This window comes from Oryctolagus cuniculus, chromosome 18, assembly GCF_051225735.1.
Source record: "Oryctolagus cuniculus isolate XC-2025 breed Fujian yellow rabbit chromosome 18, ASM5122573v1, whole genome shotgun sequence".
Lineage (NCBI taxonomy): Eukaryota > Metazoa > Chordata > Mammalia > Lagomorpha > Leporidae > Oryctolagus > Oryctolagus cuniculus.
The window spans coordinates 10348420-10370527 of record NC_142884.1 but is presented as its reverse complement, the minus strand read 5'-3'; the positions used below and the strand labels follow the sequence as shown (position 1 = coordinate 10370527).

At 42.8% G+C, this 22108-nt stretch overlaps 1 protein-coding gene and 1 pseudogene across 1 annotated transcript; both read left to right on the top strand.

The window, feature by feature from the left end:
• Nucleotides 1–251: 251 nt before the first annotated feature.
• ORYCUNV1R1651 (vomeronasal 1 receptor oryCunV1R1651) lies at nt 252–1199 on the top strand. The gene is given in 1 exon segment (NM_001167332.1): nt 252–1199. A coding segment is annotated over 1 exon segment (948 nt).
• Nucleotides 19279–20218, top strand: ORYCUNV1R-PS1655 (vomeronasal 1 receptor oryCunV1R-ps1655 pseudogene; annotated as a pseudogene).

Here is a 22108-nt window from a genome sequence, read left to right as displayed (position 1 = left end):
GCATTTGATGTCCACCTTCTTCTTATCATGTAACTGTACTCTGATGTTCACAGGGGGCCTGAAGTCCAGTCCCTGGAAGTAGCAGAGTTGGGCCTGAAATATAGATTTGAACACTTCACCACCTGCTCCCAAACAGAGCTGTTAGTCCTCATATTCTTCTACAGACTGCATTTTTTAAATTTCATAAAACAATCTAATTTTCTGAGGATGCCAATTGAACTTAATTAAAACATCTAAAACATCATGTGACTATGTTACCTAGTGATGTGATTTATATCTTTTTTCTAATATGTCAGATTTGTATTGGTGTCATGGCAAACTCATTGCTCTTCATGACACACATATATACCTTCCTAATCGAGCCTCATCTGAAGAAGCCCATCGATTCAATTTTCATGCACCTGACAGTGGTCAATATTTCAACCATTATGATTCGGTCAATACCAGAACTCATGTCATCCTTTGGAGTCAAAAATTTCTTTGACGATATTGGTTGTCAAACATTTCTGTACGTATCCAGAGTGATTCGAGGTCTTTCCATAGGTACTACATTTCTCCTAAGTGTATTTCAGGCCATCACTGTCAGTCCCAGTCATTCTAAATGGGCATGGCTGAAATCTAAACTCTCCAAGTGGATTTGCCCCTCTTTTCTTTTTTTTTGGGTCTTCAACATGCTGATGCTTGCCAAAATATTTAATCGTATAAAAGCCAGATTGAATTTCACTGTGGTTGGTCAGGGATATGTTAATGCATATTGTCAATCCACGAAGCTCACAGAACATGAATCAATTTCATTCATAAGTATCTTGGTTATTTATGATGTAGTGTTCCTGTCATTTATGATCTTGTCCAGCCTCTTCAAGGTGTGGATCCTCTACAGACACCGCAGGAGGGCCAAGCACTTTCACAACCTCAGCCACTTTTCCAAGACGTCTCCAGAAAACAAAGCCACCTACACAATCCTTTGGATGGTATTTTGCTTTGTGTTCTTTTATTTGTCAAACAACTGCTTGACGCTTTATGGATATTATGCATCTGAGAAAAACTCAAGATTGGAGGGGATTGGTGGAATTTTAGCATCATGCTACCCAACATTTTGCCCCTTTTTCCTGATGAAACATAACAAAATTATTCTCAAACTGACTTCCTTCCTTTCAAATATGAGAATGACCTTTTGTCCACGAGCTTTCAGTGGCTGATCTGACATCATCTTCAACAGAGGAGTCTCCATCAAGTTTTATATGAGGAGAAGAAGCCACAGGGCCATGATGCACTGGAAATGGGGCTAGTTTGAGTTGAACTATGCAGCCCATTTTAAAACATTCACATTTTGCAATTCTAATGTGAATCAAAATGTACTCATCTTCACATAGATTACACAGTGAAGTAACATTCTGGGTTAAATGAATGTGTTGTATATCATGAAGCTAATTTTATCTGCTTGCTTTTGTCCTTTTGAATGGAGTTACTAGAAATACAGAGTCACATTTGGGCTTGCCTTATATTTCTGTTAAACTGTGCTGTTCATAACGATTTCCCATATCCATTAAATAAATACAACCTACCTTGAATATTTCAGGGACTCACCTAGAGGTTGGATGTTTCCCAGCTACCTAAAGATAAAGTGAAGTACAAAGAGCACTCAAGAATGTCTGTGAGGCAGGAAAGATAGTTGTGTCTGTGAAAAGTGCTGTGAAAATAGAGCTGATTAAGAGGATGGGACTCTGTTGGCAATTTAATCCTTAATATTGAGTACAATGCAGGGGTACCTCGGGCATCTGCGTAAATCCATCCATAATGATCCCCTCCCCTTCTTACACTGATGTATTTGCTGTTTGGTTCCAATCCATTGGGATGTCAGTGAGAAGTGTCTCTACATTTAAATACTCATCAGCAGGGGCCTGATCCTTTCCCATTGCTCCATGGTACATTGGCTTACAGTACATTTACTTTGCTAAATCTTTAAACCAACGTCATTTTTTTCTCTGTTTTATCTTCCACAACTTCATTTCTCTGTCTTACCTCATTGTTCAGTTCCAGTCCCCAAGGACAGCACACTGGTGACTGTAGCTTGAACCTTTGCACCAATCTTTGGTCCCAAGGCTAAGGAATTCCACCTCGCCTGTCCAAAGGTTCTGCAATCCTCAAGAGCTCTCATTTCCCCTCTCTGCAGTTTTCTGTGATTCAAACACATTATCTAACACCAGAAGAAGGCTCTTCCCATACAGAAACTGTTTTCTCCATGAGGTTTTAAAATTTGTTCTTTATCAGGATGACATTTGGAAATACGCCTCACAGACCTTCAGGACAGACAACTGTTTCATTCCGTCTTGGCTGTCTGTCCTCCCAAAGTTCCATTTCCCCTCAGGAAGTGTTGCTCCCATTGAGCAGGCACAGGTGCCTTGCGGACAGCACACCCCCCCCCCGCCCTCCTCAACATCATGGCTTCATCTTCTTGATCAGTACTGTTGGAAATTATCTTTTCCTAGAATTTCTGAATTCAACTGAAGTCTTAGGATTGCACGTCCTCTCTTTCAAAAGTACTTATTAAGATTTATTTTTTATCTGAAAGTCAGTTACAGAGAAGGAGAGGCAGAGGCAGAGAGAGAGAATCTTCTATCTGATGGTTCACTCCCCAGGTGGCTCCAGGTATCCCTTGTGGGTGTAGGGCCTAAGGACATGGGTTGTCTTCTGCTGCTTTCCCAAGCAGATTATCAGCAGGGAGCTGGATCGGAAGTGGAGCAGCAGGGACTGAGCTAGTGCCAATGGGATACCATTGTTGATGGCAGCACCCAGTACCCAGATCCAGACCAGCACAGCTGCCCTCACGCCTCAACCCTCCCTGGCTGTGCCCGGTGGTGTCTGCTGTGGACCAACGACCCCACTACCTTGCCTTTCTGGTCTCATGCTCATGTCCGTTGGTCCCAGGTGTCGCTACTGTGTGGCCCCTAAATTCGCAGAGGAAATCATGTAGTTGCTGTGGCTCTGTCCTGGGTCACCAGTGGCTGCTGAGAGAGTGCTGAGGCCACTGCTGGCTTAGGTGAAATTGCACTTCCGGTTTGCCGCCTGATGCTCCTGGCCCTGAGCCTCCCAGAAGACTCCAGCCCTAAGGGCGCATAGCAGTGACGTCAGGTACAGGTCCGTATGTTGCTGCTGTTAGGGCCCAGCTGAGGCCTCGCCGGAGGCTTGTTTGCATCCAGGTTTGCAGAGACCACCTCTGTCCTTGGTGAAAACCATGAACCATCCATAGGTATTTCCAACGAAGAGCCAATATTCTTAGGAAATCTCTCAGTGAGGGTAACCATCACTGAAATTTCCTGCATGCGTCCCCTGCACATCCACGGGTTCTCCCCAGGCTGCCTTTTTGACAGAATCTGGTGGACTTGGAGGCTGAGAGAGCGGACATTGATTTTCTCAGGCTTGTGGGGCTGGCGTCTGGGATGAGGGCGCCTGCGTGGCTGGGCTGTGGGAGCGCTCTCCTCCTGGCTGCTGGTGGCTGTCTTGTCACTGTGCCCTCCTGGGGCAGAGAGAGGAACTCTGGTGTTCTCGGGAGGAAAAGAACTCTGACGGGGCCAGAACCCACCCTCACGGCAGCCATCACTTTCCATCCATCAAGACCTCATCTCCAAATACAATCACAAGTGACACTGGGCCTTAAGTGTTTGCATTCCAGGGCAGTACTCAGTCTGTCACACACACGCACACGTGTTGTATTGACATTTAGAAACTGCCATACATTTTGAATATATAACATTTCATGGCAGCGCTTTAGGGGTTTTTGGGGGGCAAAGGCGGTTTCTTTTTTCAGTGGTTTCTGCCTCATCTTCCTCAGGCGACAGATGATGAGTGAACCAGGTCGCATGCAGCGAAAATTTGTGGACTTCTTCCCCCGCCCCCTGAAACCCATAACATTGGTTCCCTGATTGTGTCTGGTGCCATTTGTCTGATCATCCCCAAAGTGGCAGAATCTGAATTCAGCTCAATCAGGTTCAGAATGCATTGTGCTTCCAAAACAGATGGGTGAATCCTAGTAAAATGCCCCTTACAGGATATTTCTTCCACATACCTTGCTTGGAATTTGACAACTAGAAACGTTAGTACTTGCCTTTTACAAGCTTCTTTTCTACCAGTGTCATTGATGGACTTCAATCGTGGTACACTGATTGCTTCCTGTGTTTCTAGTTTCTGGAAGGGTTTTTGCAGTATTCAGGTGATTCTGTCTCTATGTGTTTCAGAACTCGTACAAGAAGAAATCATTACTTTTGGAGGTACTTTAAACAATTTTGTTGATTGCTTCTGTTTCTCTCTTAACCGCATATTTTATAAGTTTTAATTTTTCTCCCCTCCCTTTTTTGTGAGGATAGAAAGACACCCAGATAGGCAGACATACAAATACTACTACCTGCTTGTCCTCTCCTGCAAATGCCCACTGCAGCCAGGTCTTCTACATGGGAGGCAGAAACCCATTTAGTTGAGTCATCAGCTGCTCCCTCAAGGTTTTTGCATCAGGCTGAGCCCATTATTGGAAGCCCCAGAGCTGGGATTGGACTTAGACACTTGGTTACAGGATGTCTGCATCCTGGTTGTCATCTTCACTGCCAGGCCAAAATCCCACCCCTGTCAGTTTTGCATTAGGTACAAATTTTGCTTTGGGTGTTTTTGTATTTACCAAGTAGGAGCATTGTCCCCACCCCTTCCCTGGCAACTGGCTGTTGTCTACCACACACATTGTGAATTAAAATGAATCTTGGTGACTATGTGAATATAGGAATGTACAAAGTGGGAAGACATGGGCTGGTGTTGTCATACTGTAGCAGGTTAAGTAGTGGCCTGCAGAACCCACATCCTACGTGGGTGCCAGTTTGAGTCTTGGCTGCTCCACTTCAGACCCAGGTTCTTACTAATGAGCCTGGGAAAAGCAGCAGAATATAGCCCATGTTTTTGGTCACTGCATCCACATGAGGGACCTACTTGAAGCTCCTGACTCCTCACTTCAGCCTGGCCCAGCCCTGGACATTGTGGCATTCTCGGGAGTGAACCAGCAAATGGAGCACCACTCTCTCTGTTTGCCTCTGCATCTCCCTTTCTCTAACTCTGAATTCCAAATAAATAAATAAAAAAACCACAATTGAATGAAGTATAAACATGGGATGAAACTGACAGTCATATCCCAAAGTGACCATTTCTTCCTACACATTCTTTAATTCTATATTAGCTGCCACTTTTCAGAGATTATGATACCAATATTATCTTTGCACATGCAGATTCATAAAATTTTGGTAAGTGGTATAAATCAATAGAATTATAAAAATAGTGGAAAAAATCCCACACCATGGGAGGAATCTTATCAGCATTCTTACTCATTAACAGAAAGCCCAGAACAACAGCAGCGGTATCAGTTTCAAGAAGACATTTAACACCTTTACCTAACTGCATAGAACAGCAATTCCCACAGTTACTCAAAAGCCTCATGTTTCTTTTCCCAGCACACATGAGGCCCCGATATCAGCAACTTACAGTGAACACAGAGTGAGTGTCCACAGCATTCAAGAGTTTAATTCATTTAGACACATGTTTCCTGAGTACAAAAATAATGAGTTATGGACTAGAAATAACTTTAAAAAGTTACTTTAAGGCAGCGTTACAGAGGGAGTGAGGGACATACAGACAGTTAACCTTCTGGTTCACTCCCCAAATGGCCACAATGGCCTGGGCAGTGGCAGGCCTAAGCCAAGAGCCTGGAGCTTCTTCCCCACCTCCCACATGGGTGCAGGAGTCCATGCCCTTGGGCCATCATCCCCTGCTTTCCCAGGCACACCAGCAAGGAGATGGATGGAGAGTGGGACAGTGGGAACTGGAACCAGTGCCCATGTGGGATGCTGGCACCACATGTAGCAAAGTTACCTCCCATGCCACAGCACCAGCACCACTCTAAATAATTAAATAAGAAGATAACTCACATCCCAAAATGTTCATACTTAATAATAGTATTTCTAGGTAACCATTTAGAGAAAAGTAAATAAATTCCTTCCTATACAATCCATTATGTAAATAAGTGTTGTTAGGTTTGAATATGTCAGGGTTCTGGCCTTTCATCACCCCCAGAAAAGAGATGGAAAAGGAGACAGAGACCTACCTCAACAGACAGGTTGCTTTTAGTGTAGCAAAGAGGGAGGAGAGTCTGTTCTCACAGAGACTGTGTGAGGGCACGTGAGGGGCTGGATTTTATCTGGCTGAGGCAGGAACTTGCTGCGGGTGGGAAGGAAGGCTTTTCAGAAGCCACTGGGAACTTTCCTCTTAGCTGTTTCACAGGCTGCTCCATGCAGGTTATCTGCCAGCTGTTTTGGTAGGAGTCTGGGGGAGGTCGAGCATGGTTTCTGTGCTGGGGTCTCTGGTGGGAGGGAGGGTGACATCTTGTCAAGCCTATTGTCCTTTCAGGGTGAAGCTTGAAATAGAACCCTATAGGAAAAGAATGATACAAGAACAAGTTCAGGAAGGACCAGTATTCTGTGCAGCAGTTTAACCTTCCTCTTGTAAGTCAGCATCCCCACAGAGTGTCAGCTGCCCACATTCAAAACAGCTTCCTTGTGGGTGCCTGAGAAAGCAGCAGAGGATGACCCAAGCTCTTGGGCCCCAGCAGTTCCACAAAGATGGAATTCCTGGCTCCTGGCTTCAGTCTGGCCCATCCTCAAGTCATTTTGGCAGCTTGGGGAATGAGCAGCAGATGAAAGATCTCTATCTCTTTTATTCTGCCTTTCAAATAAAAAGAAATAAATAAATATTAAAAAAGAATAACAATTACTTTCCCTAAGATGTCAATAGGGTTGATAAAGACAATAACAGAATTTCATAGAAAATGATCACAGCTTGAAAAGGGAAAATAAAGTCAGAATCAGGTCTTGACTAAGAAAATTAAGAAACCACTGGTGAGACATGATTGCCATCAGCTGCGAGGAGATGAACTTCTGATGATGTGTGTCATGCTGAAGTTTACTTTCTGACATTCAGCTTGGGAAAACGCTGCCCCAGACAGTGACATTCCACTGCACATGATTCATTTTGCATCTGGGAGGGTGATTTGGGACTCTCTCAGGGGCGTCAAAGTGACAATGATAAACAAGGTGGTGGAGGCAGCAGGTGATGAGGTGGCCAGTGTCCACCGGGAGGAGATGTTCCACTGGCCAAGCCTGATCCACAGTCATTATCAGGAATCCCAGCCTGTGCAAGATGCCCCCTGTAAGAACCCTGCATCCCCAGCCTGGGGCAGAAGTCGGTGAGGCCTCTCCCACCTATTCACACCAGGTCCCTTTTCATGTTTTCATATTCATCCTGCCAGCGTTTTTCTGTGAAGTTTAGCTGTATGTTCTTATTTTTGTTGACACTATGTTTCTCATCATCCCTGCAGTTGTTTACACTCCTTCATTCTTTTCTTTCTCAGTCTCTGAATCTCTCAGGATCCCTCACTGCCCCCCTTCCACTGAGTTCTTTGCTTCTGCCCTATGCTCTGCTCTTTGCTTCAGTACCTACCTGGATGTTTATGACACTGAAATGAATGTATCTCTAATTTCATTTTATAATTTTTTATTTTAATGTTATATTCCTCTTTATGGCATCATTCCATTTTAAGTTATCACTTCTTGCTTCAAATTAATGTATACACCTTTTTTTTAAAAAAAAAAAAGGCTTCAGTCACACTTAGATCAATTGATATCATTTCTAGTTAGAGGTTTTTTAATCTTATAATGTATTAACTATTATGTTTTCATGTATCTGTTATGTAAGTAGTATCAACCTTTAATTTTTCAGTAATATAAAAGTTCTTATACAGACCTTGCTCATGGTAACCTTGAAACTTCCTCAAATCACTTAAATAATTTAGTCAATGTCTCTATGAATATCTTGATTTTTTAAAAAGATTTATTTTATTTATTTGAAAGAGTTACATAGAGAGTCAGAGACAGTGGTCTTCCATCTGCTGGTTCACTCCCTAGATGGCTGTAAGGGCTGAGCTGCACTGATCCAAAGCCAGGAGCCTGGAGCTTCCTCCAGTTCTCCCACATGGGGGCAGGGACCCAAGAACTCAAGCCATCCTCCACTGCTATCCCAGGCCACAGCAGAGAGCTGGATTAGAAGAGGAGCAGCACAGAGTAGAACCGGCATCTGATATGGGATGTTCCATAACATCCTGTGGCACAGTGGGTTAAAGCCCTGGCCTGAATCACCAGCATCACATATGGGTGCCAGTTCTAGTCCTGGCATCCCATATGGGTGCCGGTACTTCAGGCCAGGGCGTTAACCTGCTGTGCCACAGTGTCGGCCCTGAATATCTTTCCTAAACAATTACTAAATGGTAAAGACTGTTGATTTCTTTGTAACGATATTAATATTATTCTTTTTAAGATATACCCTTGTGGCCAGCGCCGCGGCTCAATAGGCTAATTCTCCGCCTAGCGGCGCCGGCACACCGAGTTCTAGTCCTGGTCGGGGCACCAGATTCTGTCCCAGTTGCCCCTCTACCAGGCCAGCCCTCTGCTATGGCCTGGGAGTGCAGAGGAGGATGGCCCAAGTGTTTGGGCCCTGCACCCCATGGGAGACCAGGAGAAGCACCTGTCTCCTGCCTTTGGATCAGCGCGGTGCACCGGCTGCAGCACACTGGCCACGGCGGCCATTGGAGGGTGAACCAACGGCAAAGGAAGACCTTTCTCTCTGTCTCTCTCTCTCTCTCACTGTCCACTCTGCCTAAAAAAAAAAAAAAAAAAGATATACCCTTGCAAACTTGTGATGAATAAAGTGGACAAAAGATGTTTATTCTCATATCCAATTCAAATCAAGGATTTTCAATACATAATCATTGTATGTTAGCATTGACTTTGTAGATCTTTTATCACGTAATGCTAAGATTACTTTTTGCTCTGTTATAGGAAATTTAACCATTTTTTCCCTCTGTTACAGCTGTGGTTGATCTTACACATATCTTCATAATGTTAACCTTACCCTTCCCTTTTTCCTTTATTTTACTCCATGGTATAATGTAGGAGAAAGCATTCAGAAAGCACATTTTATTATAGAAATTAAAATATCCTGGGCTGTTGCCATGGCTCAATTGGCTAATCCTCCACCTGCAGCGCTGGCATCCCATATGGGTGCCAAGTTCTAGTCCCGATTGCTCCTCTTCCAGTGCAGCTCTCTGCTGTAGACCAGGAGGGCAGTGGAGAGTGGCCCAAGTGCTTGGGCTCCTATACACACATAGGAGACCATGAAGAACAACCTGGATCCTGGTTGGATCAGCACAGTGCCGACAGTTGCAGCCATTTGGGGGGTGAGCCAATGAAAGGAAGACTTTTCTATCTGTCTCTCTCACTGTCTAACTCTATCAAATAAATAAATAAATAAATAAATAAATAAATAAATAAAATTATCCTGGGGCCTGCACTGTGGCGCAGTGGGTTAAAGCCCTGGCCCGAAGCACCAGCATCACATATGGGTGCCGGTTCTTGTCCTGGCTTCTCCTCTTCTGATCCAGCTCTCTGCTGTGGCCTGGGAAAGCAGTGGAAGATGACCCATGGCATTGGCCCCTGCACCCCTGTGGGAGGCCTAGAAGAAGCTCCTGGCTCCTGGCTCCGGATCAGCACAGCTCCAGCCGTTGCGGCCATTTGGGGAGGGAACCAGCGGATGGAAGACCTCTCTCTCTGTCTCTACCTCTCTTTGTAACTCTGTCTTTCAAATAAAAAAAATATCCTATTGAGGTAGTATAAACATGCGTCTAATCTGCTAAAGTTAGATGACAATCACTTCACCAAGTGCTTAAGGGAATTGTCACATACTGAGAAAATTGACGTTTTAACTTCTGTATAATGTTGATACTAGTAAAACATCTGGAGTTGAAGGATTTCGAGTTGAAGATGTGCAAACTACTGGGAAGCTTCAGAGGTCTTAGTGGTTTCTGAGCCTCTGTTTGTTCAGTAAAATGATTCCCACCTTACTCTTCCAACTGGGTAATTCTCTTGATCTTTGGTAGACTTATTTAGAGAGCACTGATTGACATTATAATGAATTTGTGTAGGTTATTCTCCATTTGACTGTTGGAGTAGGTAGTCCAAACTCTGTACACTTAGGACTGGATTTATTAGCTGTTGTTATCAGTGCTGTGGTCACTATATTATGTGACTAAGAAAATGCTCTGTCCTCCACCATTCCCTCTCCACTCCAGAATTTGTCTGGTCCCAAGCAGTTGTGGCTGCCTCCTGGATGGCTCTCCACATCCTCCTCTGCCCTCGTCATGGTTTCAATCCCTTGATCAGTGCAGTTTGAAATAGTCTTTTCCTTGAATTACCAAATCCAATTCCAGTTTTGTGACCGGCCGTCCTCTCCTTCAGAAGTAGTTTTGAATGTTGAAGTTCAGCAAATTCTCTGCAATTTCTCCTGCTCCACGGATTTTCACAGTAGACACCCATGTATCAGCACCCAGATCCAGAAGCAGAACAGTGCCGCTGCCCCCATCCCTCACCATGCCCCCCATCTCCACCATGGTCTGTCCTTGTCTGGTCTTGTGCTGTTGCTCCTTCATCCCATGAGGCGCTCTTGTGTACCCTCTGACCTCTCGGAGGTGTTCTGTGTAAGAGCGCCTCTGTCCTGGGTCTGTGTATGCTGTAAGAGTTGAGGAGTCTCACGCTCAAGCTCTTAGCCATGCAGAGGTGACATCGCAATTCCGGGTCTGCTGACTTGTGTTCAGGCTATGGAGCCCCTAAGGAAGCATCACCCTTAGGTCACGTGGAAGTGACATCATAGATGGAGCCCGGGTGCAGAGGCCACTGGGCCCTGTGCTGAGGCGGCCGGGAAGTCCTCTCTGTTACCAGGTTTGATGAGGCCTTCTCTGCAGCTTGGTGGAAACAATAAACATCCTACACAGGTATTTACACTAGAAAGCCAACATTCACAAGAAATCCCTTGGAGAGAAACTGTCCCCAACATTTCCTCCAGGCTCCTTGCTTTGGCCTGCCTGAGCCCTGTCTGGGCCATTTGGGAAGGGAGCCAGCTGATGAAAGCTCTGTTCTCTCTCTGCCTCTTCCTCTCTGTAACTGTAACTTTCCAAATAACTAAAAATATTTAAAAAGAAATGTAAGAAGGCCACAGTTCCAGTGGAGTGTAAACACGGGCTGAAACTCACAATCATATCCCAGAGGGACCACTTCATTCCTACATATATTTTTGCATTCACATTAGCTGCCAGAGGTTATCTTAATACAAGTTTTATATTTCTATATACAAATTAATAAAATTTTAATCAGTGGTATGAACCAATAGAATGATTAAAAATGGAAATATTGCAAACCACAGTTGGAATCTTATCAGTGTATTTTACTCATTCACATAAGCACAACCCAGAACAACAGCAGGGTGACAAAAATGTGAATAAGACATTTAACACCCTTGACTTACTGCATAGAACAGTAATTCTCACAGTTATGCAAAATTCTTATGTTTCTTTTCACAATAGTAGAGGTACTTGGAAAATGCAACTGTGCAGTGAACTCATAGGGAGTATGCATAGGATTCAAGAGTTCAGTTCATTTAGATACGTGTGGTCTGTGTACAGTCATAATGAGTTACAGAATAGAAGTAAATCATTTTTAAAAACTTATTTATTTATTTGAAATGCAGAATTACATAGAGATAGTTAGAGAACAGATATAGAGAGGTCTTCACCTGCTTGTTATGCAATGGCTAGAGGTGGGCCCTTCTGAAGCTAGGAGACAGGACATTTTTCCACATCTCCCAAGTGGGTGCAGGGGCTCAAGCACTTGGGCCATTTTCTGCTGCTTTCCCAGTCACATCAGCAGGGAGCTGGATTGGAAGTGGAGCATTTGGAACAAACAGGCACCCATAGAGGATGCTGGCACCACAGGCGTCAACTTTATCTGCTACACAACATGCCAGCCCCCAAATAAATTATTGAATAGGAAACAGTACTCATAGCCCTTATCCATACACATTCAACCTTGAGAATAGTATTTCTAGATAACAGAGAAAAGTGAACTAAAATTCCTTCCTATAAAGTCCATTATGTAAATAAGTGTGAGGATTGAATGAGCACCTTTAAGAAACCAATGACACTAGAACAACTACAGCAGGGGCCGGTAATAGGCAGCAGGTTAACCTCCTACTTGTAAGCCTTCCTGCCCATGGAGTGTCAGCTGCCCCTCGGTCAAAGCAGCGTCCTTATGGGGTGCCTAAGTAGGCAGCACTTGGGCCCAGTTTCACCAATGGGATTCCTGACTCCAGGCTTCAGCCTGGAGCAGCCTCGGTCATTTTGACAATTTGGGGAAAGCACCAGCAGATAGAAGATATTCTCTCTATGTCTCTCTCTCTTTCATTCTGTCTTTCAAACAATATATAGTAATAACAAAGTGATTCCCCAAAAAGACATTAGTAGGATTGAGAGGTAAAAACAGAAACTCTTAGAAAATAACTCCAAATTTAAAGGGAAAATAAAGTCAAACTTCAGGTCTTGAATAAGAAAATTAAGAAGCCACTAGTGAGCTCAGGTTTGCCACCAGCTGTTGGAGACAAACTTCTGATGATGTGTGTCATCCTGTAGTTTACCTACTGACGCTGTTCACCTGGGGAAAACACAGCCACAAGCACCAACATTGCACTGCCAGGGAGGAAACCCCTGCACTTCCCAGGAGACTCCTGCATCTGGAAATGTGATTTGGGGCTCTCCTGGGTTCATCAAAGTGACGAGGATAAACAAGGCCATGGATGTAGCAGATGACAAAGGTGACCTGTGTCCACTGGGAGGAGACGTCCTGCTATCCTGGGCCTGATCCAAAGTCAGTGCAGCGCAGCCCCAGCCTGTCAAGGATGTACCTAGTAAGGACGCTGCACCCTCAGCCTGGGGCGGGAGGGCGGCGAGACCTCTCCCACCTGCCTGCTCCCCACTATGCCTGCTCACACCTACTCCTTTTTGTTGTCTTCAGATGCATCCTCCATGTTTCTGTGACCTTTACTTATATGTTCTTGTTCTTGTTGGCACTTTTTTCTTTCATCTCTGTTTTCTCGTGCTTCATTCTTTTCTTTTCCCATTGTCTGAACCTCTCCACATCTCTCACTGCCCTCGGCCACTGAGTGTTCTTTGCTTTTGCCATATGCTCTGCTCTTTTCAGTGCCTACCTGGATGTTTAGGACACTGGAATAAATGTGCCTCTAATTTCATTTAAAAAACTCCTTTCCTACTTTGTTGTTATTGTCATTTGTTTTTTATGCCATCATCCATTTCTAGTCATTAGTTCTTATTTCAAATTAATGTATACCCAATGTACTTAAAAAGGGTGCAGTCACACTTAGATCAATTTATGTCATCATTTCTGATTAGAGATTTTATCACATTGTGACATTTATCCTATGTTTTTGATATACTAAACAGTGCAATTTATGTTAGAAATTCAGATGTTTTTTTTTCTGACTTCACTTTCAGTAACCTTGAAAATTCATCAAATCTTTCAGTAATTTAGCCAATGTCTCTGTGAATGTCTCTTAAAATATATAATCAATCAGTAATAAGACCATGCATTTCTTTGTAATGACATTGGTATTATTCTATCTCTTGAAAGAGACCCCTGAAAAAGCATGATGAATATCAGTAGGAATGGCAGCTATTTTATTTATTTGTCTCAAAGCAAAAACATGGTGATATTTAGCCATTATATGATAGTGTTAACATTGTAGTTATTCTCTCACAGAATATTAAGCCTTTCTTTTGCCATATAATTTTTAGCCATTTATAGGAATAGAATTTATCACAGTATTTTATGTATCAACTGAAGTGCTAATCCATTCTTCTCCTTTAATCCACAACTGTGGTGAACTTTACATCTTTACATGTAACCGTTATAATGTTCCCTTTACCCTTCATATGTAGGTGATCTCCTGGTCAGTTGCTGCACTCATTTTGGAGAACACTGAATTCATTTACAATCAATTTGTGTAGGTTATTTTCCATTTGACACTAGGAGTAGGTAGTCTCATTATTATGCTTTTCAACACTGTTTGTTAATTACTTCAGCCTTATTTATTAATCATAATGTGTCAACAGAATCCTCTTTTTCTCTCTTCAGGAAGAATTTATTGATTTTTTTTGTACCTAACCATGGAAGCATTTGTTGGAAATCTTTGTGAAAATGGTTTTTCTTAAGTCTGGCATGATTGGTGTCTTCCCTTTAGGAAGTGGTACCCTCCTTCTAGAAGTTCATTAACTTTGTTATTCTTCAGAATTAACCTGAATTTTGAGTTTATGTTTCCAAATGCATTTCACAATACATATTGATTTTTTCACTTTGTTCTTCCTAAGATATGTTTATCTTTTGAACATAGTGAGAAATCAGTGTTAATGAAAAATAGCCTTTCCTTGATGTAATTGATTATAATTGTGTTAAGATACATGTTCTGTTACATTCAACTCTTGCACTTTGTTCTCACTGGGTTCAGTGACTGTGGGTGCATTGATCACATGGTGATGTTACAGTGGAGAAGGGAGGTCTGGTATTTGTCAGTGACTGCTGTGTTGGGCAAGGCGGTGGGTGCAGAGAATGAACTGACGTGCTCAACTTCCTCATTGTCTGACTCACGGTTTCTGGTGGTTCTGGAGTCTCTGAAAGCCTTTGGTTCCCTCTCTTACTACAATGGTGGCTTCTCCTAGGACTTCTTATCCTTTCACGTCTTTACACTAAGCGTTGCTGTTGTTTTGTGTTCACAAACTTAACAGCTTTGATTATTGCCAAGTGGAATTATTATCAAACTAATCTGTTTCCTGTTAATTTTTCCAATGTTATTTTGCATGCACCTGTTTTCTGTTGCTTAGTTTGTAGTGTCATCTTCCTTTATTTTGATTCTTGTTCATTCTTCTTTATAGGATGTGCTACTTGCAGAAACGTTGTAATCCTCTTGAATTTAGTTCCTCTCATATAAATGTGGACAATCACTGTGTCTGCAGATTAACACTGGCCCCATATATCAGGTCCCATTCACTTACTTTTGGTCTAGGTGTGCTTCTGTATTTACATTGTGAAAGTACCAGACAGCACATATTTGGAAAGTGGTATTTAATTAAAGAATTTAATCATTTATTTGAGATGCAGATTTACAGATAGAGAGAGGCAGAGACAGAGAGAAAGGTATTCCATTTTCTGTTCACTCCCCAAATGGCTGGAATTTGGCCAAACTAAAGCAAGGAGCCAGGAACTTTCTCTGGGTGTCCCACAGGGGAGACCATGCAATTGCACTATATTCAACTGCTTCCCAGGGTAGAAGCAGAGAGCTGAATCATAAAAGGAGCAGCTGGGATACAAACCAGGGCCCAAATGGGATGTTGATGTCAGGGGGAGGCCTAGCCTACTACACCACAGCGCTGGCCCCCGTTACACCTTACATCAGCACCTTTGTGTTTCTGGTGACAAGATGTTAATAAGATCTATGATGTTATCATATTTCAATTATACAACACATTATTAATTATATAATACATTATTAATAGTCATTGCATATTAAAATTACATATTGAGAATTTATCTTATTAAAATAAAGCTTGTACCCTTTCACTAACAGCTCTAAATCTCTCCCCTGACAGTCACCATGTCTTCTAGAGGATAGAGGTCTTACATAGGAAGTTAGTGCACAGATCAATTTTTGCCAGTGTCTTGGCTTTCCATGCCTGAAATTCTCCCCTGGGCTTTTCAGCCAGACCAGAATAACTTAAGGGTTGATTCTGAGGACAGAGTGTGACTTAAGGCAATTGTCATTCTATGAGTCTGCTGTATGGACTGCTTCCCAAGTTGGAGCATCTACTCCTTTTTAATTCTGCCTATTATTATTACCAAACACTTATCCTACTTATATGATCACTTTGACACTTAATCCTATCCATAGGCTCACTTTAACACTTAGAATGTATTTTTACCACTGGGCTTAAGGGGATTTAAGGTCCCATGGCAAGCTTTTAACCTGTACCCTTAGAAGTAGGTCCATAGGAATGTATGCAGAACTATACAGCTTATAGTTACAAACTTCATACTTTTCACAATTACGACTTTAGGGTCACAGTGATTCTTCCCTCTGTGCCCACCATCTCACTCACACTGCCGACCCACTTTCATTTCCCTCTTTTATTCTGACTCTTATTTTTAACTAAGATCTATATTCAATTAATTTTATACATATGTGGTTAACTATGTTAAGTAAAGAGTTCACCAATTAGTATGAAGGAAAAAAGGGGTAAGGAAAATAAGATAAAATGAATGAAAATGAGAAAAATGAAAAATACATAAAACAAAACTGTTCCTCAACAGTGAAGGTATGGGCTGCTCAAGTCATTGCTTCTCAAGGTGTCCATTTTTTCTTCTACAGATTGCCTTTTAGGTATTCTGTTTTTTTGTTTTTGTTTTTGTTTTTGTTTTTTTTTAACAGGCAGAGTGGACAGTGAGAGAGAGAGACAGAGAGAAAGGTCTTCCTTTGCTGTTGGTTCACCCTCCAATGGCCGCCGCAGCTGGCGTGCTGCGGCCGGTGCACTGTGCTGATCTGATGGCAGGAGCCAGGAGCCAGGTGCTTTTCCTGGTCTCCCATGGGGTGCAGGGCCCAAGCACCTGGGCCATCCTCCACTGCACTCCCTGGCCACAGCAGAGAGCTTGCCTGGAAGAGGGGCAACCGGGACAGAATCCGGTGCCCCAACTGGGACTAGAACCTGGTGTGCCGGCGCCGCTAGGCAGAGGATTAGCCTAGTGAGCCACGGCGCCGGCCTTAGGTGTTCTGTTATCACAGGTCAGGGTGATCATATATTTGTCCCTTTGAGACTGGCTTATTTCACTAAATGTTTTCCAGTTTCATTCATTTTGTTGCAAATGACCAAATTTCTTTTTTAACAGCTGTGTAGTATTCCATGGAGTACATATCCCATAATTTCTTTATCCAGTTTTTATTTGACAGGTATTTAGGTTGATTCCATGTCATTGCTATTGTGAACTGAGCTGCAATAAACATGGGGGTACTGATAACTCTTTCATATGCTGATTTCATTGCCCTTGGGTAAATTAACAGGAGTGGGATGGCTGGGTCATATGGTAGGACTATATTCATGTTTCTGAGATATCTATACTGTCTTCCATGGTGGGTTTACTACCAACAGTAGTTAAGGGTACCTTTTTCCTTGCTGTGGCTGATGGTTATGAATGCAATGGATCATTCTCAATGATACTGGATGAGTATGACTGTTCAGAACAGTCACCCAGAAACCATCCTCCCACATTTTAAAGATGGGACACCTTCAAAGACATCCTTCCCTGACTTTTAAAACATGAATTAATTAACTAATTAATTAATTATTTTTTACTTTTTGAAAGACGAGAGAGAATGAGCAGGCAAGCTCATCCACTGTTTCACTCCACAAGTATCTGAAACAGCAGGGGCTTTGTCAGGAGGAGCCAGGCATCAGGAGCTCAATCCTCATTTCCCATTCAGGTTTCAGAGGCCAAAACTGCCTCCCAGGATGTGCAAAAGCAACCAGGCATCCTAAAATGGGTGTGGTCCTCCAAACAGAGTCTTTACTTTTTCCCCTAGTGCCAACCCCAGGATGCATTTTTACAAATTAGAATAGTCCACAGTTGTTAGTCATATCAGGTATTAGAATTTTAAACAATTCCAATCAATGAATCCTAAATTACAAAGCAACTAGAAAGAACAAATGGTATTTTGGAGGCAATGATCCTGTTCCTTAAAAATTGAAGGTTCTTTCCTCCGTGTAGATAACAGGAATGCCATTGCTCTAGTAGGGATGACACCAGAAGAGAGAGTTGTGATGAACCTGGGAATGGAGCTGAGGGAGTTCTGACACTCTATGGCCATCCTCAGTATAGAACAAACACACCCAAAGCGCGCTGGGGATCTGTGTAGGAAGGAAGGTGAAGCCTAACATGACAAAGGCATAGTCTCTGAGAGAATGATAGAAGCAAATTCCATAGTCCAATACATAGAGATGAAGCATGAACTTTGTTTATTTGAATGTCAGCCTCAATGTCTGTTGCACCATTCCTGGTCTCATTGTGTTTACAAACTAACTGTTTAGTTTTCATAACAAATGTATAAAAGAAACTTCAGATAAAATTTCAAAAGTGCTGGAGGAGCAAGACATAGGAATGCTTTGTTAGACTCAGTTCATGCATCGTGGTGTGACTGCCTCTAGGAGTGAGAAAGTTTTACATGGTGTCCCATGCATTGTGGGAAATTTAGTGCCAATCCTGGCCTCTCCCACTGAGTGTCAGGAGCTCTACATCACATTTGAGAACAAATATATCTCCAAACACCAGAGTTAGATTAAGAGAGGCAAAAGGCCCCACTTGGAAAACTGCTATTTCTTTTTGTATTTTAAACATTATTTAATTACATTTTAAAAAGATTTATTTGAAAAAATTACAGAGAAGGAGAGGTGGAGGCAGAGATAGAGAGTGCTTCCATCTGCTGGTTCACTCCACAAATGGCCACAATGGTCATGGCTGGGCCAGCCGAAAGACAGCTTTTTCTGGGTCTCCCATATGGATATAGGGGCCCAAGCACTTGAGCCATCTTCTGCTATTTCCTAGGTGCAGCATCAGGGAGCTGGATCAGAAGTGGAGCAGCTGGGACATGAATGAGCAGCCATATTTGATGCATTTGGCACAGGCAGTAGCTTTCCCGATACTCTGATGTGTCAACACCAACTCTACATTTTGAGTGGCATGATATCTGAATGTTTAAATTTAAAACTGGTCTAAAATAAAATGTTCCTTATTTCAAAGAATTGTGTCTGCAATGTTCAAACTCACATACCACACTATATAAATTAGAAATAGAATATTCTTCAGAAAGGTGAGATTATACACATAGGTTAGAGATAACAAGAGCTCTAGTATTTGGAAGAAAATATCACATGCAAACTTTTCATTCATAGAGGCCCACAAGTCTTCGTGGCAATAATGAGAATGAAGGATGTGAGCATTGAAATCTACCTTCTTCTTATCACCTACCTCTACAATCCACAGTTCAAAGGATGCCTGGAATGCAGTCCCCAGAAGTCCCACGGCTGGATCTGAAACAGAAGATTTAAACATTTCTCCACCCATATCTCAAACCATGTTCCTAGCCATTATATACTTCAATGGGTATCCATTTATTATAATTTCCCAGTGCAATCTATTTATTTTTCCACAGAGGCCAAACTTACCTAATTAAAACTTTGAAAACATCATCGAGATAATGTTTCCAAGTGACACAATTTATCGCTGTTTTCTCATAGCTCAGATGTCCACCAGTGTCATGGCCAACTCACTGCTCTTCACGATCTATATTTACAACTTCCTCATCCAGCCTCAGCTGAAGAAGCCCACAGACTGGATTTTCATGCACCTGACAATGGCCAATATTTTAAACATTATTTTCCATTCAATGCCAGAAATCATGTCATCATTCGGAGTCAAATGTTTCTTGGATGATACTGGTTGTCAAATTGTTTTGTACATATACAGAGTCACCCGAGGTCTTTTCCACCTCTCTCCTGAGTGTATTTCAAGCCATCACTATCAGTCCCAGTCATTCTAAATGGGCATGGCTGAAGTCTAAACTGACCACCTGGATTTTCCCGTCTTTCCTTTTCTTCTGGGTCATCAACATGCTGATCTACATCCATGGCATTAAAGAGATGGGAGCCAAAGTGAATTTCACTATGGTTGGTCAGGGATATGTCAGTGCATACTGTCAAACCAGGAGGATGAACATGGGCTATCCTGGGCCATTTGTAAGTTCCATGGTGACTCACAATCTCCTGTTCATGGCACTGATGATCTGGTCCAGCCTCTACATGGTGGGGCTCCTCTACAGACACCACAGGAGAGCCTGGCACATCCACATCTCCAGCCAATCCTGGCAGAAATTTCCAGAAAACAGAGCCACCCACACTATCCTTTTGCTGGTATTTTGCTTTGTCTTCTTCTATTTTTTACATAACCTTTTGACCCTTTTTGTGCTTTATAGAACTGAGAAAAATACAAGATTGGAGAGCATTAGTGGATTTTTATCCACATGCTACCCGACACTCTGTCCCTTTTTTCTGATGAAAAATAACAAAATGATTCCCAAATTACTCTGCTTCCTTTCAAATATGAAAATGACCTTTCCTCAGAGAGCTTTCAGTGGCTGATCTTACATCTTTATCAGAGAGGTCTGCACATAGATTTTATGAGGAAATGAATCATGTGACCATGGGACACTGGAAACAGGGCTAGTTTGAGTTGAGCTATGCAGTAGTTTTTATATACATTTAAATTTTTAAATGTTTTTGATAAAAATGAACAAATTAATTTTCACATTATTACATATTTGTTATTGTAATTAGATTAAAATAAAGTGTTATATATTATTAAAGCTAATTGTAGCTGCCTAGTTTTGTGTTTTTTAATTCAGCTATGAGAAAATACAAAGTTGGGGCTAGCACTGTGGTGCAGCGGGTAAAGCCCTGGCCTGAAGCCCTGGCATCCCATATGGGGCTGGTTCAAGTCAATCTGCTCCTCTTCCAATTCAGATCTCTGCTATGGCCTGGGATAGTCCTTGGGCCAATGTATCCATGTAGGAGACCTGGAAGAGGCTCCTGGCTCCTGGCTTTGGATCAGTGCAGCTCCGGCCATTGTAGCCATCTGGGGAGTGAACCAGCAGATGGATGACCCCTCTCTCTGTCTCTACCTCTCTCTGTAACTCTTTCAAATAAATAAATCTGAGAATAAATCTTTTAAAAAAATGAAAATGAAAATACAAAATTAACACATGTGCTTGCCTTAGCTTTTTGTTCCTAAGAATCCATCCAAAACCAACAAAATACTCAAATCATACATTTGAAAGACTCATGTAGATGGATAGCATCAGTGAACTAAAGCAATAAAACACAGGAACTAATGAGATTCCTAAAGAATGTCTGTGATGCGGGAAAAAAATATATATATATAAACAGCTATGGCCGACATTGTGCTATGGTAGGTAAAGCCGCCACCTGCAGTGCTGCAATCCCATATGGGCACTGGTTCGAGTCCCAGCTGCTCCACTTCTGATCCAGCTCTATGCTACGGCCTGGGAAAGCAGAAGATGGCCCAAGTCCTAGGGCCCCTGCACCCATGTAGGAGGCCTGGAAAAATCTCCTGGCTCCTGGCTTTGGGTTGTGCAGCTCTGGCCATTGCAGCCATATGTAGAGTGAACCAGCAGATGGAAGACCTCTCTCTCTCTCTCTCTCTCTCTCTGCCTCTCCTTCTCTCTCTGTGTAACTCTTTCAAGTAAATAAATCTAATAATTTTTTTTTTTACAGGCAGAGTGGATAGTGAGAGAGAGACAGAGAGAAAGGTCTTCCTTTGCCATTGATTCACCCTCCAATGGCCGCCGTGGCCGGTGCGCTGCAGCCGGTTCACCGTGCCGATCCGATGGCAGGAGCCAGGTGCTTCTCCTGGTCTCCCATGGGGTGCAGGGCCCAAGCACTTGGGCCATCCTCCACTGCACTCCCAGGCCACAGCAGAGAGCTGGCCTGGAAGAGGGGCAATCGGGACAGAATCCGGCGCCCTGACTGGGACTAGAACCCGATGTGCCGGCGCCACAAGGCAGAGGATTAGCCTAGTGAGCCGCAGCGCTGGCCTTCAAGTAAATAAATCTTTAAAAAATAAAAATAAAAAATAAAAAAGCTATGAAAATAGAGCTGATCAAGAGGATGGGAAGTCTTGGGGGGTTCAATCCTTAATGTATAGTAAAATACAAGGCTGTCTCTGCGTCTTCATAAACCCACCCACAATGATCCCCTCCCCTTCTCAGGCTGACGTATTTGTCATTTGGATCCAGTCACTTGTGCTGTCCTGAGATGGGTCTCTGCAGTTCAATAGTCACCAGCAATGGCCTAAGGCTTTCCCAGTGCTCTGTGGTGCATTGGCTTGCAGTGTTTCCCTTAGCAAGTCTCTTTCTTCAATACTATTTTTCCTTATATTCAGTTTCCCCAATCTTACAGTCTGTGTCCCACTGAAGTTATTGATGAGTTCCAGTCCTCAGGGACATTGCAAAG